An 18,607-nucleotide genomic window follows, 5' to 3' on the forward strand; every position below is an offset into this window, starting at 1 on the left:
TCGGTGTAACTAAAATATTTCTAAACCACTTTGTTTTACATGCACTACTAATGTTCCATAAAACTTAACTGTTGCTGTTGAAATAGTTGCTTTAAAGTTCATAGTGTATTTGCATTCATGGTTGAACTACTTAATTTGTTCTTTGATGTGAAGCATATTTATCTCTAGTACTCTGTCAGCATAGGAAAATGTTCACTCTGTTGCCCAGAGTGTACCACTATTAAATGTTTTCATTCTAAAAAGTTAAACTGTATATAAAATAATAATTCCAAAGTGGAATTTTATACAGAATTGCTAGTTTTCATGAAATGTTTTGTTTGCTTAGGGGCTTTTTGTTTATCTAAAATACAGAGAAAAAGTATAGAATTATTTTCATTTAAGGCAAAAATATAAGTTGAAAATCACCTCTGACTTACTTAAGGAGTTTAAAAATAAAACTGTGAAAATCTGTTGTTTAAAATGTTTCTTTTATTTCTTTACAATATGGTAGCAAACAGAGTATAGAAGTTCTTCCTACACCATGGGCAATTTATATTTCTTGGTTGTGAAAATAAATGGAGTACACTTATGTCATAAATACGTGTAGACAAATTAATCCAGTTTCTGGCTCAGCTTCATAGTTGTGAATTCCAAAGATAAACTGTGAGGAGGGGGTTTATTTATGTGTCAGGCTTTGGAATGGGTTACCCAGGGAAGCAGTGGAGTCACCATCCTTGGAGGGTGATTGGACATCCTGAGGGTGAAGGAAAGATTGGACCTGGTGCTTAGGGACACGGTTTAGTGGATGGCATTGGTGGTAAGGTGATGGTTGGACCAGGTGATCTTAAGGTCTCTTCCAACCTTAATCATTCTATAATTCTTTTTTTTTGGTTTGGGGTATTATTTTTTTTTTCCTCTTTCACTTCCATTGGGAAAGATGTCATTATGATCATATAAAATGAATAAACATTCAGTGTTTGTATGCTGCTTTTATCACTTTTCAGTAAACTAAATGATCATAATCTTTCAAGCTTATGTTTGAAATGTGAATTTCATTTTTTTTTAATTTTTGAAATGTGAATTTTCAAAAAAAAAAAAAAAAAAAAAAAAAAAAAAGACATTTCCATGCTTGTAGGATTTTTTTTGATCATTCTTGGGATCCTACCTATTTCTTCCAAGTCTTTTACGGCGTCAAAGATTTGGAACTGAGCAGACTAAAGTAAGATATATCAAGGTGCATGTTAGGGGGTTTAATGATCCCACATAATGTCTCCATGGGTTTAGCTGAGTTGTGCAGGTTCACGTGGGCTGAGGACAGTTAAACTCAGTATTTCACAAAAAAAAAAAAAAAAAAAAAAAAAAAGCACTGCCATTTTGTTTAGGCAGAGGAACAACTAGTCTTTATCAGGTTAGTTAATCTTCAAGTCTGTCAGATTTCCGATAGTAACTGGTATCAGACACAACTGACACACACAGACATATGCCCATAATCCTCTTAGTTTGTGTTATTGTCTCCTTTTCCCATGAGTCTAATTTTTCTTTATAGTTGTATTAATACCTTTTTCACCTTCATGTCTGTAAATGTATTATGAAATTGCCTCCAGAGAGGCAGTATCTTCCTTTAATAAGAGTCATACTTTCAAGTATTTGCTCTCTACATCATATTGTCTGCCACTAGCTGTGATTTCTGCGTCAACTGACGAAAGAGAAATGGAAGTAAGTCCTGTCTTCAATTCTTGATTATTTTTTGAAGTAGGTAAATTGAAGGTAAGGCATTCCAAGAAAACTGTGCCACAGGATGTGATACTGGTGATCTGGTGATCTTGGGGGTGTGTGTGAGGTGAGGGGGACAGTGCAGCTTGGTGTTGGGGCACACTGCGCTTCTGGAGCTGATACCTTTGGGAAGGCAAGCATGAACCTTGGCATGTCATGCCCATGACTTATGTGCCCAATATTTGTAAAAATGTGACTGTTTCAGTTATTCTAGCTGAATTTGAAGACCATTAGGTCCTAGAGACTAAATTTACCCTGAGTCTCTTTTGGGGAAATAACATTTCACTTTCCTTTTTAACGTTGCTAGCATAATAGTCTCCTCTACTTCAGCTATAGTTGCCTTTACATGAGTGTCTGAAATGTGTATATGTATTCAAGTCATGTTACCTTCTCAATGTGGTATTGATGTCAGTGGTTTGAGGTCAAAACCACTTATTTCTATACGGTATTAATCAAAAATGCATCTTTCAAAACTAAAATATTTTGATTCAATCTTTTAATCAGTTATTATGATGTATTTTTAAAAGATGATCTGCGAATAGAATTACTAAATCAACAAAACTTTCTATTTAGAGTGTAGAGCAACTTTAGTAGGTACATGAGTTCAAGAGATTCTGTATGGTTATTTTCTCAGGCTGAGGCTCTCCCTGTAATTTCTGTAACACAACATTAAGAATTCCATTCACGTAAAAGATTCCTTGAAATTATTTTTAACTAAAAATTCAGAATTAATCTTTCCTAAGTTTTTATGTCCTCACCGTTAAAGAAAAAGAAACACTTGAATCCTTTTGAGAGCTCTACCTGTAGTATTTAGCAAACAAGCCTAAAACATTTTTAGTGTTATCATGCTGTACTAAGATATGTTTCATGGTTGAATGTCTTGAAGTACTGTACTCCCTCAAACTACCACATTCTTTTCCAGTGTTAAATGAAATTTCTGCTTTTCTTCATCCTCTTTTTCTTGCCCCTCTTGTTACTCTTGCTACAGTTCAGCATTTGTTTTTTTTAAAGGTGAATAATTTTGTAGCACTACTCTAAGGCACAGTTTTATAAACATTCTCTCAGTATCACAAAGGGTATAGAAGTAGCTGAAGTTTGGCTCTTGAACCAGCTGTGGCACTGCAGGATTAGTGATGAGGAAATGCACTCAAGCATGTACTTAGCGTTAGGACAAGGTTTCACAGTCATTTAATCATGCATCTGCACACTGCTCTGGTAGTGGGACAGTTTGGGCTGCTGTCAAGATGCAGAACTAGAGATTTTTGATTTCGGGAAAGATGTTAAAACTTATACCAGATATATGCTGGTGTTCATGCAAGACGATCAGTACAAATTTAACCTGTCAAATACATTGAATATTTTGAAGTGCAGAATGAGTTCCTGTGGGCTCAGCACTTTGCACCATGTGGCTGTAGCACCTTTGAGCCAGTACAGTGAGTCCTGCACTGCTGGAGCACGGGGCGAGACTGACCCACGGCCGCCTGTGCTTCCCAGCAGTCGCTGACCCCAGTGAGGTCCTGCTGTTCCCTCGTGCTGGCTGCAGCGCGTACCCGATCCTGTGCAGAGCCCTTCCATGCATCCTGTTAGTAAAAGCTGCTCTCTGTTTCGGAGACAGTAAGGAGGAAGTGAAACACATCAGAGGGAGCAGTTGTCATCTTGGCCACTGATGGTCACTGTGGCTTTTCCCAGGCTGAGGTGGAGACTTAAGGCTCCCTCCACTCTGTGCTGCCCAGACAGAGCCACAGCATGGCTCATGCCACTCTCAGCTCTGTTTCCCCTGCTCTATTCCCAGCTTTACTTTGTCCCAGTTAATCTTTTTTTTTCCTCCTTTAATCAGTTTAGCGCACATTGCTCCACATGTCAGGTTCCATCTGAGGGATGGCATCACCTAGCTCTGGGCTTCAAGCGATGTCGCATTTTAAAATATGGTATCTACACCGGCACTCCTGGGCATGGAGGAGGGGGGGAGATTCTCTGTTACTGGCAGAAACTGAAATAGCATCAGGTGCACAGAGGGGAGGAGAAAAAAAGGTAGTGTGGACATGCACATTTAGATAACAGCAAACAGTCCTTAGCACATTTTTTTTTTTATATATTGAGCTTGCAGCCTGAGTGTGGCAGTCTCTAAATAATGAATTGATCACTCAGAGATGTATTCTTAATACATAATAATAAAACAGTACTAGCCTTAGCTTTTCAATTTTATTCTCTGGGAAACACAAATACATCAGTATTCATAGAAACAGAAGAAAAGCTGTCATACTTTCTGATTTGAGTACAGAAATCACATACAATGGCACTGTTCCTTGCAGGTGTGTGTGACAGGCCTGATTAAGCAGCTCCAAAGTAAATGATATACAGCACCAATATGCCTGCATATCCGAAGGTTTCTTTTCCTTCCTTTTTTACCTTCCTCTTTTCCTTCCCTTTTCTTAATGCTAGCTGCAGTTCCTCTGTTCCCATGTTTATCTACTTTATTTGGAAGGGAGGTGAGGAGGAGGCCTCCCCTGTCTGCTGGAGTTATTTTTGCTCTAATGAAGGCAGTCTGTTCTCCCTGTGCTGTGTGGACTGCTCATTTCCCAGTCTCTTGAAGAAGAAGAGGAGGAAACTGCCTGAGCAAGAGCATGGTGTCATTTGCTCCGTGGGCCTCCACCTTGATTTCTTGAGAAAAAAAGGTAATTTTCTCAGATCTGTGAAGTGCTCTTGTTCAGAGTATTTGAAGTGGAAAAAAGCTTCTGTGAACATCCCTTCAAAAAGATGGGTCACTTCCAGGCACTTCCCAAATCAGTGGACATCTTGTGTTCTCCACCTCCCAATCACTGTTGCTGCAGTTCTGGGCATGAGGCTTGGCCCTCTAGTCTGGCAGAAAAGGACCTGGGGGTGCTGGTCAACAGCCTTCTGACCATGTGCCAAGAAGGCCAACAGCAGCCTGGCTTGTATCAGGAATAGTGTAGCCAGCAGGACCAGGGAGGTGATCGTCCCCTTGTATGCACCTCTGGTGAGGCTGCACCTTGAGCACTGTGTTCAGCTTTGGGCTCCTCACTACAAGGACATCGAGGCCCTGGAGCGTGTCCAGAGCAGGGCTATGAAGCTGGTGAAGGGCCTGGAGCACAAGTTCTGTGAGGAGCGGCTGAGGGAGCTGGGGGAGTTTGGGCTGGGGAAGAGGAGGCTCAGGGGAGACCTCATTGCTCTCTGCAACTGCCTGAAAGAAACTTGTAGTGAGGCGGGTGCTGATCTTTTTTTTCTCAGGTGGCAGGTGATAGCATGTGAGGAAATAGAGTACAGTTGTGAAACGGGAGGTTTAGAGTGGGTATCGGGAAGAATATCTTCACAAGAAGGGTGGTTACGCATTGGAGCAGGTTGCCAAGGGAGTTACCATCCCTGATGGTGTTTAAGAGAGGTGTGGATGCAGTGCTTAGGGGCATAGTTTTGTGGTGGGACTCAGTAGGTCAGATGGATGGTTGGGCTTGATGATCTTGAAGGTCTTTCCCAACATAAACGGTTCTGTGATTCAGTGGAGGTGGCTTTGTGGTGCAGCGTGCTGCTGTCCTGTTTACAGGGAAAAAAAAGAGGTTGTGGCTGTAAGGTCAACGCGCCTGCACCGCTCCCGTTAACTCAATCTTCAGATCTCACGTTTGTGCTGCTGACCGGGTGTGTTTTCACTACTGCCCCATGGCGAGTGGCAACTAGCCCCAGCAGAGGGGCGAGGCAGCATTTACACGAGACTGGCCCCATGGTATGCGCGGCCTCCATACCCAGCGAGCCGGGCCCGCCCGCGTTGCCTTGGGGACGGAGCCAGCGCGGCGGCCGCCATCAGCTCCGAGCAGATTTGGGAAAAAGCTTTCCCGGTCTCCAGGAGTTTTCTGTTGGCTGTTTCTGTGGAGGGCGGCTGGCTGGAACCCGCTCTCACCGGTTATCTTTTCGATTTAAAATTTGTTAATACCTTTATTTTAACAATTTCTGCAGCTGCAGGACTTTGCCTGGTGGTGTGTGTGTGCTTCAATCCCACCTCGGCAAACTTGAGCCGGTCGTTAGAGCTTATCTTTGCGAACTCAAGGACGAAATCTCTCCTTGTTAATGTTGCAGAAGGGAGGGTCTGTCATCTAGCAGGAATTTACGGTTATCTAAGAATTTCTTCCTCGCCTTTCTTACTGCTTTGAAACCGGTTCGCTGGCTTTGATGTGAATTTAGAGGAGACACCCAAGGAGATTGCTCGGAAGAACCCAGCTCGTTTCTGCTGAAGATGGAGCAGAAAATTTGTAACAGTTTCTTTTTCTGAAGGGAAAACTATTTGTTAGTGTGCGAACAGCTTGGTATGCCCCTTATAGTTGAATGCCAGTTGTGTAATTACACTATATAACAAAAAATACAGAGGTTTTTTGTGTTGCAGGATTGATTGCTGTTATATTAACCATGCTTGTTTTAACCTGGCTGCAGAGTTTTCATTAGCACAGCTTAGTTAGGGAACTGACAGCAGCTCTGTCCCGTGTCCCACTGACCTGGAGTCAGCAGGCTGTGAGCAGTTCTGCGGAGGCTCAGGAGCACATCAAGAAAATTGTGTTTATAAATTGTGGGCTACAAAAGGCAAATCGATCCAGAGCACGAGTTGGTCCTAACTGTGTTTATGCCTACACATTCAAATATATCACAAATATCTGGCTTGTATTGCACATAGGTAAAACACAATAGGTGTTGTAGGAAAAGTGCAGGAGTGTTGGCATTCCTTGGTGGTCTGTTTTCAAATCTTTCTTTTAAACAAATCTCTTACAAAAGTCATATAACACTATTCAAGAATGATGAAGTAAAGCCCATAGAACAAGTGAGCTGCAAAAATCCCTGCCTAAGCACTTAATTTTGTTGTATTTTACTCCTAATTCTTGTCTTGGCAATTACCATTTTTATTATTTTGGCACTAAACACATCAGCTCTTCCTCATTATTCATTTTGGAAAATCAATGATACAAAGTGTCTTGGGAGATTTAAATTCCTTAATTTAGCCCTGCTGCCAAAGGGTGAAGTGGAAAAAAGAGCAACATATCAAATAATATTTACAGTAACTGATCCTTTTGTTTCTGCCTTGAGAAGACTGCTGTCCTTTGTCATACTAAATTTATTGTTTACATTTAGATGCAAAGTCACCTCTTCCTAACAGAGAGGAAAATGAAAAATGTTGCTGCTTTAACTTCTGCTTGTAGTAGTAGAGGGTAAGATTAAAATTTTGATTGTTGTGCAACTTTCATCTGGGCCCATTACTCAAGCCTCTTCAGTAGATAAACAACACCAGACAGTGATTTTTATCTTTTGGTAATATCTTTTTAATGATTACTGCAAAGGGAGGGGGGTAGGGCTAAGCAATACCCTCCTGAAAGGAATTTAGAAAATCTCTTTGCTAATTATTTGGGCTTTTGAGAATGTTTTACTTATTTTTGCGTGTTTCTAGATCTACGCTAAGGCATAAAAAACCCTCCACAGGCATATAACTCCCCCACTACCCAACCCAACATCTTTAATATTACATGCAACTTTTAAGGTTGATGTTCATAAAGCAGTAATAATGCAAATATTTTGAGATCTCTGATGGCAGGCAAATTGTCCAAAGTATTAGTGATAAAGAAGGTAGGCTTACCCAAAATATACATACAAGCTGGTTAATTTATGAACTTTTTTTTTTCCTTTAAGAGACTGGTTCGTTGTGGTCTGTTTTCATGTGATTTAACAAAATCTGACTTGTGTAATAGTGCCTCACCTTTCTTGCACTCATGGGTGTGTTTAGCTGCTGTGGCTATTCTGAAGCTATGTGCATGCTGGCTGGCTGGCTGCTGTTGCCAAGTTAATTCTGCACTGGCCAAGTGTTATCTGCTTTCCCTTCATTCACTGATGACTCTGAAAACTGGCAACTGCCTGATTTTCATGAAACTTGTAGACATTTAGCTTTTTATTGTGCAGGTTTTATGAAACATATATATTCTAAAACTTTTTTTTTTGTTGTTGTTGTTAGTATAGGTTCTTTTGCAAAATACAATAAAAGTTCGATGATCCCCTGAATGCTGAGGTAGATTTCTTCCTTTAAAATCAATTTATACAAGAAAGTTTTAAAAGTGGCCTTGTTAGAACATATTTTGATTGTTTTGTCAGAACATTAAGATAATCTGGTTCTGGATGACAACAGACTTTTAATATTACATTTCTAACTGTAGTTAGAATAGTCACAATCAAAACATGGTGCTTAAGCTCCCTTTTCTGGTTGTTGAGCACATGCCGAATGAATTCCTATTGTTCTCCATTGTCCTGGGACTAAAATTTCCTTGTGATTCTGAATTTTGTATTGAATTTTTTCAATTGCATGTTCATCTCAGTATTTTATATTGGATGTCATCTTCATTCTAGTTGCAACAAATAATAATCATCTGTGCTGCTGTGTTGGGAAAATGTATTGAATTTTCAGAAATTAGAACAATTTTTGTGCATATATATACCCGTAAGCAAGCATAAAGTTGCATTAGGAAGAAAAATAGCTTCAGATTTTTTTTTTTTTGTTTTCAGAATACAAAGTATTATCAACTGTTTTCAACCTTTTTTTTTTTTTTTTTTTTTTTTTTTTTTTTTTTTTCCATTTAGAATCAAAGGAAAAATGGAACCAACAAAGGTTTGTGAGTCATTATTTATTTTTGGTCTGCCAATCCAAATGTGCCTAAGTGCTTGGGAAACAGGAAGATGAAATCCCTGCCCTGAGTAGTGTCCATCTGCTATGGCCAAGAGGCAAGGAAAGACTGTACTTGCAGATCACTCAGTGTAGTGGTTAGTGATTACTTTTTGAGGGCTTTCTATTTTTGTAGATATTTAAAAATATATATATTTTTGGGAAAGAGGGGGGAGCAGAGGTAGCAGTGTTTGCCAGGGTCGAAATTAGAAGCGTGGCAGGAAAGGACATTGTTAATAAAGGAAAAGCTGATAAAAGCAGAATGGGAGTGACTGACTTGAACAGCTGATGGATTTTGAAGTGTATGGGAAGGTATAAATCTAGTGAATATTGTTAATGTTCTGTCAATTCTGTATTAAGTGAAGTTTGCCAATTACAGGCCAGATTCCAAAATGGTGGAAATGGTTATCTGGTAAAAAATGAAAAAACAAACAAACAAACAAAAAAAACCACAACATGTAATAACAATGATGTCCTTATGTTATTCATCCCCTAAATAATGTCTATTGCTAACGCAGCCAAAGGTTTAAGTAAATATTACTCTCTAATATATTGTAAATATAGATTTATCTTCTGTTTGGCATTGGAAGTGAAATGAAAGCTTATTTGGTGGTAAATAGCTGCTAAATGGGAAGGGATACAAATTTCATAATGTGAATGGGTGAAACATTTAAACCCCAGACTGCTCATTGAATTGTAATATATGAAGGTTTCTCCTGTGTACTGCCTCTTATTCTTTTAGCACATTATTCATTTTATTCACTTAGCTGTAATCAGTATAAACTATGTAGTACTCATAAGACATTACAAATCTGATTTTTTCCAGGGAGTGATGAAATCCCCACAGGTACGTTGTAAATCTTACCCCTGTAGTAGAGTCATGCCCAGTTAATGGAGTTGCTATATGAATGACTAATGACCAGACTTGTGAATAGCTGCTGGCAAAACGTGGAAAGTTATTTACTTAAATAGTAAGACATGTACGCTCCCTCCCCTTCTCCCCCGAATGTGATAATTATAGCAGCTTTCCTAGTGTGGTGTCACAGTGATTTCGTATTTGCTAAGGCACATGAGAACTGCTTCTATAAATCTCATTAAAACCATAAATGTGTGAACGGTAATTCCTATTGACTTTAGCACCTGGCTTATTTTAAACCTCTTTTAAATCATTCTGAATGTATATCTTTACCTCTCTAAAATACTCTCTATTTTAAAATCTACCTTTGTAAAACAGATGTGGGTTTTATCAATTCCATCTGTAAAGGGCTTTCTTACATTGATTATTGCTGAGGAACAAGGTCCTTCTTCAGCTGTGATCTGTAATTTTATTATTTCATCAGTTTTGAGACGTATTCCCTCTTTCTGTAGAGTCAGAAGCAGTTGTCTTTGTTTATGGAAGAAAAAGAAAATGTACACCAATACAGTAATATAAATATAATAGCATACAAATAATGTAAACAGTGTTACTATTTGCTAGCAGTGGCTTTAGTTTTGGAGCCATGCTGTACCACAGGATGAAACAAAGCTCTCTACCTCAAAGAATTCCATGTGGTTGTACACTATGAAACAAGTGGAATAAAGCAAAAAGAAGACAAAGTAGCAAAACGATGGCCCATGCCTTGCCTTACTCCCTCAGAATGATGATAAAGCATTGAGAAAATTGGCAGCCCTTTTATCTCCGAGGCTGTGCTCTGCTGTACATGACCGTGAGCTGTGCTGTGTGTATCAGTCTGGCTTGATGAGAGTGGCAACTCCTCTGTGAAGGAGCACTGCTGAGTGTCTTTGAGAAGATGAATGTGATTAAGCTTGATGGATGTAATCCAGTCTCTACTAGGGAAATGAAGAAAGATTAAAGAGTTGACGATATTATAAAAACTAATCCAAAGTAATTTACCTTCTGCCACAGTCCAAACTAGTAGTTTTGCCTTATTCCTCAGGGATTTCTGTATGTGTTTCTTGATAGAGGGTTATTTTACTACATATTCACCTGTTTAGAAAAATGTTCTTTTTTTTTTTTTTTTTTTTTTTTTTTTTCCTATTTAGACTGGACAGGAGCTGAACTTCTAATTTATCTCAGCCTGGAAACCAGTGCCAATGTAGAATGAAGTAGAAGGGCTACATGTCACACTTTAACTACAAAATAATATGTGCAAGAGTCTCTATTAACCTCCTGTAAACTCTGGATGCTCCTTTAACATCGTGGTTTCTGGCTTAAGGAAACCTTAAAGAACTTGGAACTTTCTTATCAAACCATCAGATGACTGTCTCCATGCAACATGTAGCCAAAGGAAAGGCATCTGAGACACACCCTTTGTGCTCAAAAAGAGGAAGCCGCTGACAGGGAGTTCTTAGGTTCAGCCCTGCAACCCCATAGGAGGCTCTGAAGTTGAAGTAGCTTTTACTAGCTGTGGTGTGTAAGCTCTCATTTAAGACTGCTGTGGCACTTGAGGACTGAAGGAAAGCAAACATGATTTTTTTTTTTTTAATTAGGAGGATATTTCATTTACATGTGTTTATCTTATTGAGAAAGCTGTGTTGAAAGTGCAGTGTTGAGTGGACAGGGGGTTCTGTTATGTTTTAATAAGCTGTAAGCTCTAAATGCAAGTTTTTATGCTTTCAGTTTTAGTGTGTGTAGTTTTCAGCTATATACATACTCTATTACTCAGATAGTTCCAGTTGCTGCTTATAGTAACCATCTGGCCTTCTCTTTTTGTGTATCTTGTAGCAGTCGGTCATGAACATAGTTGCAAACTCCATAGGAAGCTTGTAAGTTTATGTCAGCAGAATGTGTGCTTCTGGCATTTTCTGAAAATGTTGTTTCAGAGAATGGATTTTGGTCAGTTAAAAGACACGTGGGAGCTACTTGTTCTCCACCTGCTTATTTCCTTTTGATCATATAGGTTGTGCAACTGTGATCATCAGGAAACTCAGCTCTTCCAAGGTTGCTGGGTAGGTTTTTGCTCCTCCTTCATTCCCCTCATTTCAGGGGAATGAGGTAAAACAAGGTAAAAAACAAAACAAAAAAAACCACACACACAAAAAAGAAAAAAAAAAAAGGCAGGGAAAGGAACAGAAAGCTAAGTGTTCTCTTTCTGGGACCTTTGGCTCAGTCAGCCTTAAAGATGGCTTGTGATTCACTTTGTCATCCACTCGTGGAGACAGATGAATGTACAAGAATGGGAACGAGATAAATATGTGAGAAAACAGTTCACGCAAAGAGCTAATGGTGTATGCTGCTCACTTTTGATGTGGGTTTCTCTTTTTAACTCTAAAAGCCTAGGTATGTCCAAAAGGTGAGAGAAGGCAAAAAACTATTTCTGCTCCCAGTTGTGTTAGTAAGGGTTACACATCCAGTTATACAGTCTGCTGAACAGAGTCACCATTTAATTTCTTTTTTAATTGATTGAATGTGAATTGTTCCAGTTTGCTAGTTTCCTAGTCCTTACAACCTTTTTTTTTTTTTTTTTTTTTTTTTTTTTTTTTTTAATAGACTGGCAATCAAATAAAAAAATAGGGCATTTTATGTGTGTAAATGCATAAATATGTGCCACCACGCACTGACCAAACTATAAAAATATATAAAACCTATGTTAATAGGATCCAGAGACAACTGATGAATCAGATCTGTCTAGTTTATGCTAGCTGCACCCGCCTTTCAATGTGTGTGGCTACACTATGAATGAAATCCCTACAGGCTTTTTCTATTGCTCCTCAGTGTTCATCAGTGCTACTTCTTCTAGTGGCCTGCCACAGAAAATTTTCATGCTTTTCTATTCAAATGAATATTTTAATCCATGGATCTTACCAGTACTTACCAGCTTGTTACAGGAGGGTAATATTCTATTTAGAACGGAAATATATTTTATTACAGAAAAATATTTTCTTTCCAGATAATTGTTCAGGAATAACCTTTGCATCTAAATAATGGTACTACGGAGAATGAGTTTTAATTTTCAAGTACAACAAGCCTATACAAATTGCTTCTTTCTACATGGAGTTAGTACTACTTAATTACATAGAATGGCACTGTAGCTCATTAAAAAATCATGAATGGCTTTCAAAAATAATTTTAGCTCTAAATCTGCCTCCGTGTGTTGCTTGAAAATAGCATGTTGCAGGCTGGCACCCCCTTTGCTGGCCATCAGGAATGGCATGGAGTGAAGACAACACCTTGCCTGTCACCACTGGAATACCTAGTTTCGAGGGCAGGCATGAACTGGTGGAGATTTGCATTTTGTGACACGTACCTAAAAGCATTAGTATTGCAGTTTTGTTTTAGTCCTGTGTGGGAGCTGATAGAATAAAATTCTCTTGTTCTGTCCTCTAACATGTGTGTTCCCAGTATCACCTAAATAGACTTCAATTCTGAAGAAGTTAAATTACATCATTTTATACTTGTGTTCGACTGAAAAAATGCTCTGTCTAATGGAACTCCTAGCAAGACCTCAGGTCTCAATTTTCATATTGAAAGATTTAAATAACAAAGACCAAGAAATCCACTGCATTTGTGCTCTACTGTAGAAGAAATGTACAAAAATGAGAAAGCGTATTGAAAAGAGTCAAAAAGGCACAATTAAAGAATTGTAGTCTTGAAAGTGGTCTGAAGGAGACTGTGCTGGAAGCACAAAGCCAGTACTTGCCATCTATTAGTGGGGTTTGAAAAAGGATGAAAGAAAGTCAGTATAGTAATGGTGATTGCCGGGGACAAGAAAGTATCATTCAAAAAGCTGAAATTATGCCCAAAATTCATAGTAAGAACTCAAAAAGACCTGTAGCCATGGCTGATTAAAAGTAAAAGCACAGCTGGGCAAGCCTAAAACTGACTTTGAGAAACAGATGGAGGCCTGAGTAGGGGTGGACTCTTCAACCTGGTAGAAAGACAGTGGAGGTGAGATGTGATAGAAAGCTGCAGAATCACGTGTGGCACAGAGAAGATTGATAGCCACTGTTTTTTCCCCACTCTTTCAATGTAAAATTATGGGGGCATTCGAAGTAACTGAAGTCTGAAAAACAAAGTTGTTCTTTGTATAAGAGACACTTAAGTAGATCATTGCCAAGAAAACATTTTGAATGAAAGTTGACATGGGCTGAAGGAGTGACTGGAGAGGTTTGTAGACAAGGGACTTTTAAGTGTTACTAAATTCATGGAAACTGCAGGGAATAACCTGAACTGAAAATAATTGGAGGCTATGAAATTGCTGAGGGGTAATATCTTGCATACTTGTGCTGAATCTGCTAATGGCCACTGTTAATGGAAGGAGGAGCAGGTTAGCCCTTTATGGAGATTCATATGATCTACCTTGATTTTCTTCCTCCTTATTTATGAGTTAAATTATTCTGTCTTTATGTAATACAAATGCAAATTCTGTCTTGAAAGTTGCAAGATACCCTCATAAACACTGAGGATTCAGAGTTACGCCTTCACAATTTGTGAGTGTGTTGGCAGCAGTCTGTTGTGTGGTGGGAAGTGCTGAGAGACAAGAACAACACTGACTAGAAGCAGCATGCAGAAGAATCAAATAACTCCGTAGTTGTGATTTTCAGTTGTACCTGAAATTTTTAATCTCTCATTACTTCCCCCCCCCATACTGCTGAATTGAAATATAGATACACAAAGCAGCTTAACATTAGCCTACCCCTTTCTAGAGGCTATGGGCATTGGCTCATGTAAAGAATAGAAAGGCCTTTCTCTAACAAGTGTGTTGCTTTCCTGACATACTCTAGTACTGATGTTGATGGCTTAAATTGCAGGTGAAAGTGGTGACTGATAGAGAAATGACTGTTTACCTTACATTACAATAAGAGTGAGTTACTCTGGAAACAACATGCTTGGAACAGAGTCCCTTTAGTAGCTGAAAGAAACAAAAAGGCTCTGAAGCAAAAATGTTTTAAATTGTGATGTCTAATGGCTTTGTTTTCACATTGTCTCCCCAGGAGTCTCACGATCACTTTCTTTTGGATATTCCTGTCACCAGAGAGCAGATGAACCGCTATCGAGCTGCAGCAGAGACTGCTCAAAGCGAACTTGCAGCACTTTCAGTGAAGTATGATTGTGCTCAATCAGAGGTATATTTTAAAATACCTCCAAATACTTCTCAACATTTGAAGATTTTCTACAGTATCTTTCTGCTGAGAATAGAAAGTTTGCAGAAAGTCTAAAAATTCTTGAGTTTAGTACAAACCTTTTGGTTCTTATAATATTCTTTTTTTTTTTTTTAATTTCTTTTTAGCACTCTGATGTGATTGTTACTCTGCTTGATTCTGTGCTCAAGAACCATGAGTTTATATTTCCAAGATTCGAACCACTCTAGCTTTTTATCATCATCATGCAATAGTAAATGCAATATTTTGTAATTAAATCTGAAAGTTAATATTTAGAAATTGTGGTTGTATAAAAGTTCTGACAGATGTCCTGTTGTTGTTGCTATTAACTTCAGAGATATCTGCCCATCCTCACCCATTTCTCCAATTTATTGAGTTATGACTCTGAAAATTTGCATTGCTTGCATCACCAGTGAAGTTGTGTTTGAGCTAGTGAGGTTGATTTTAACTGGAGAACCTATATCCATCCTCTTCTGCTGTCTCTGTTGTGTGGATGGAAGTTTTCAGGAGAGAGAATTTATTACAGGATAATTTTCAGAGTTTCTGTGTTTTCATGCTTAATTTTTGTTAACGTAGGACCAAATAAGGTTGATTTGATACAATGCAGCAATGCAGGTGGTGGTCAGTTTCAAAACAGAGTCGATATTTGCCTCTAAGAGAAATGCAAAGGTTCATGTTTATTTCCACAGATTTAGGTGTATATATTCATAAGTATACACAGATATAAGTATACATAAAATACATAAGTATACATAGATAAGTATACATAACATTTCATAGAGATGCAAACATTCATCCAACTAGTTCTTCAAATGTCTGTACACATTACAAATATGTATTTCTCTTGCACTCTGTAAAGTGCTTTGAGAGACACTTGCATAGCTTCTGAACCTTAAAAAAGAGTCAGTGAAATAAAATTTATTTCACTGTAGATGGCTGAACATGGGAAGAGGAAGAACATGTAATATTATAGAAGAATGAATTGTTTGTTAAGTATCCAGTCAGAACTGCAGGGATGAGTGTCTATCAGCTGAGTGTGACTTTGACCAGTTGATCCTGAAATTACTGCAGAGATCCTTTACAGTTAATTGCTATCTAGGATCAGTACTCTAATTTTCTTTTTTTTTGCAAAGTAGTACAGAATTCCATGTTCTCATGGACAGATTTTTTTTTACTGGAAATCTCGAATGGCTTTATTGCCAGCATGACCGACTGATTTATAGAATCTTTCAGCGCTGTTCTTGCAAAACAAAAGAATAGTCAAGAAAGCAGCTGTTCATGCTCTTCTTAATAAAGACCTTCATGACCCAGCTGAGGTCAGAGCCCAGTTATGCTGAGCACTCTTAAAATTCATAATATGGGATTATTCTTGTTTTTTTCTGCTGTTGGAACTGACCACAAAGGCAATAGACAGAGGAAAAAATATCACATTTTGCAGATGGGGAGTTGAACCACAGAGAAAATTTTAAGGTTATGAACACTTTAAGCTACCATAAATTGGTTTAACTGCCAAACAAAGCAATTGTGTTGTTCCTTCAGCAGCTTGTTTCCTTTCCCACACTGTCCTATCCCTTGCCTTGGCACAAATGTCTGTGTCTTATGGTGTGCTGGACTGTGGAACAGATCCACCTGAAGCATAAAGCCTTTCCTTCTGGGTTGTTTTTTGAGCCGGATCAGTTTCCTGATCTATTTCACCTCATTGCCATAGGAGTATTTCTGCTAGTGCAAAGAAGAGGGCAGAGTATGGACATGAAGCCTATGAGACTGGGAAAAGATGGAGCAGCTTTTCTTGAAATCAGAGTTGGTTTATGTCAGCTCCAAAGACAGTGGCTTTTCCTCCTGGAATTTCCTCCTGGAATTTCACTCTGAGCATCTTAGGTTTGGTCACACCAGAAGCTCTTGGTGGAACCATGAATTTTCTGACCTCCTGTATTGCAGCTTGATGTCTTAAATATTCAATGATGTTTGCCACAAGTTAAAAGCCCTGCTGCTTATAGCTGGAATTGTCAGGGAAGCTGAAATCAATCCTTAGCACTTCTAATAGTAAAAGTTTTGCTTTAAATTATATGTTGCTTTTAACAAGTAAAATAGTTGAACTGAAGTTTTGTGTGTGCCTAGTGCATCTGCCTGAAGCTTAATCTTTTGTAGAAGTCTAGCATAAACAATTCAATGGGAAATGGTACTTCAGCAAAAAGAAGGAGGGGAAGGTAAAGAAAAATGAATGAACTCCATGAACTGCTGTGAGGCTCTAACATCTCTGGATCAGGTTCTTAACATTTGGCAGTAATCTCCCTCCTCCTCCTCCTTACAAGGCTCTCTTGCTGTTTCTGTGTAAATCCAGCTACATTTCATTGAATCATCTGACCAAAAAATAACTGTTTGCATAAGCTGGAAAGAGGTTACCTTAAAGCACAGATCTCCAGAAACTTCTTTGCCTCTGAATATGCTACAAATCATCAAAAAGTTCCACTCTCATAAAACAGGATACTTTGCCATTACATCTCCCCACAGCTATATGTTATTTGTGGAATTGTGCACCAGAATTGGGAACAGGGAGAAGGCAGGCAAAAAAGAAAAAGAGGGAATGGTGGTATTAATAACTCTATTGTAAGGCAGCTGCATAAGGGGAGGGGGGAGTGAGTTAAGGTTGTGTGTGAGAAGTAACATGGGTATTTCCTAATTCTGTATTTCTGAGCAGATTTATCTTCCAGGCAGAGAGTTTATATTAAGTTGTATTACATAAAAAAAGTTTTTCTTTTTCCTATTATTTTCATTTAGTAATATAAAATTGTCTCCCTCCACTCAGTTTCATAGTGATAGAAGACTGTCTTTTCACAAGTCTGTGCTTCTTGTCATGTTATTGAACTTTTAATGCAGACAAACATTTCAGTCTGCACAAAATTATTTTTCCTTTTTAATTAATTTTCTCCTTTTCTGTTTATAGCTTCTAGAACTCAGGTCCAGAATGGTCTCTAAGGAAGCCTCTTTTCAAGAGCTGAAGGCTGTAGCTGAACACTACAAGGAAAACAATGCTAGACAGGCATCTCTTCTCCTGTCTTTGCAAGCCCGAGTTCGAGAGACAGAGGAAGAGTCCAGTATGCTTGCCACTTCTAAAAAACAGGCTGAGCTGACAGCACAGGCAGCATCCAAAGAAAACTGTGAGCTGAAGGAGAAACTTCATGAGCAAAATGCCAAACTTAAGTAAGATTCATGTGAGATGAGAAGCAATTTTTGATGACAGGAAGCTGCAGTTGTCAACAGAAAAATAAGTTGGTGGGCAGAGTTTACAACAGAATTCAGATCTGCAGTTACGTTTTGTAAAACAATTGTACCTGAGTGTGTGGAAAGTATTGAAATTTGTATTTTGGTTCGAGTTGTTAGACCATAAACGGGGCTTTAAGAGTTGTGTCCTTTGGAGAAGAAATCCCTATAATGAGTCAGCTTGGTGAAACCACAATATTTACACTCCCCCTCTCCCCTCCTGCAAAAAAAAAAAAAAAAAAAAAAAAAAAGAGGAATTGGCTTAGTGGCTGCACCTGGAGAGTAGTGATCAGTGGTTCTATGTCCAGGTGGAGACTGATGACAGGCGGTGTCCCTCAGAGGTCTGTCCTGGGACCAGTGCCTTTCAATATCTTCATCAGTGAAATAGATGATGGGATTGAGGGCACCCTCAGCAAGTTTGCAGATGACATCAAGCTGAGTGATGCTGTTGGTACAACAGAAGGAAGGGATGTCATCCAAAGGGGCACAGACAGACTGGAGAAGTGGGCCCATGTGAATTGCATGAGGTTCAACAAGTCCAATTGCAAGGTGCTGCACCTGGGTCAGGGCAATCCTGGACATGAGTATGGGCTGGGAGAGCTCATTGAGAGCAGTCCTGCAAAGAAGGACTTGGGGGATTCTGGTAGACAGAAGGTTAGACATGAGCCAGCAGTGTGTGCTTGCAATCCAGAAGTCCAACTGCATCCTGGGCTGCATCAATAGAGGAGTGGCCAGCAGGAAAGGGAGGTGAGTTTTTTCCCTCTACTCTGCCCTCGTGAGGCTCCACCTGGA

General features: G+C 39.0%; 1 protein-coding gene across 12 annotated transcripts in view; it reads left to right on the forward strand.

Annotated features, from left to right (window-relative positions):
- Positions 1-5,041: 5,041 nt before the first annotated feature.
- The window catches only part of CCDC170 (coiled-coil domain containing 170), a 45,730-nt gene continuing 32,164 nt past the window's right edge, over positions 5,042-18,607 (forward strand). Inside the window, exons 1-6 of one of the 12 annotated variants that reach the window (XM_013099936.5) lie at positions 5,173-5,664; positions 6,880-6,956; positions 8,371-8,398; positions 9,279-9,299; positions 14,387-14,518; positions 17,499-17,755. In XM_013099936.5, coding sequence (XP_012955390.5) covers positions 5,491-5,664; positions 6,880-6,956; positions 8,371-8,398; positions 9,279-9,299; positions 14,387-14,518; positions 17,499-17,755 — 689 coding nt within the window. In that variant the 5' untranslated portion in view covers positions 5,173-5,490. Of the gene's footprint in view, positions 5,153-5,172; positions 6,066-6,879; positions 6,957-8,370; positions 8,399-9,278; positions 9,300-14,386; positions 14,519-17,498; positions 17,756-18,607 lie in introns of those variants that run through there. The other 11 variants (XM_038177585.2, XM_038177586.2, XM_072035911.1 and 8 more) reach the window with 11 other exon arrangements.

Source organism: Anas platyrhynchos, chromosome 3, assembly GCF_047663525.1.
Source record: "Anas platyrhynchos isolate ZD024472 breed Pekin duck chromosome 3, IASCAAS_PekinDuck_T2T, whole genome shotgun sequence".
NCBI lineage: Eukaryota > Metazoa > Chordata > Aves > Anseriformes > Anatidae > Anas > Anas platyrhynchos.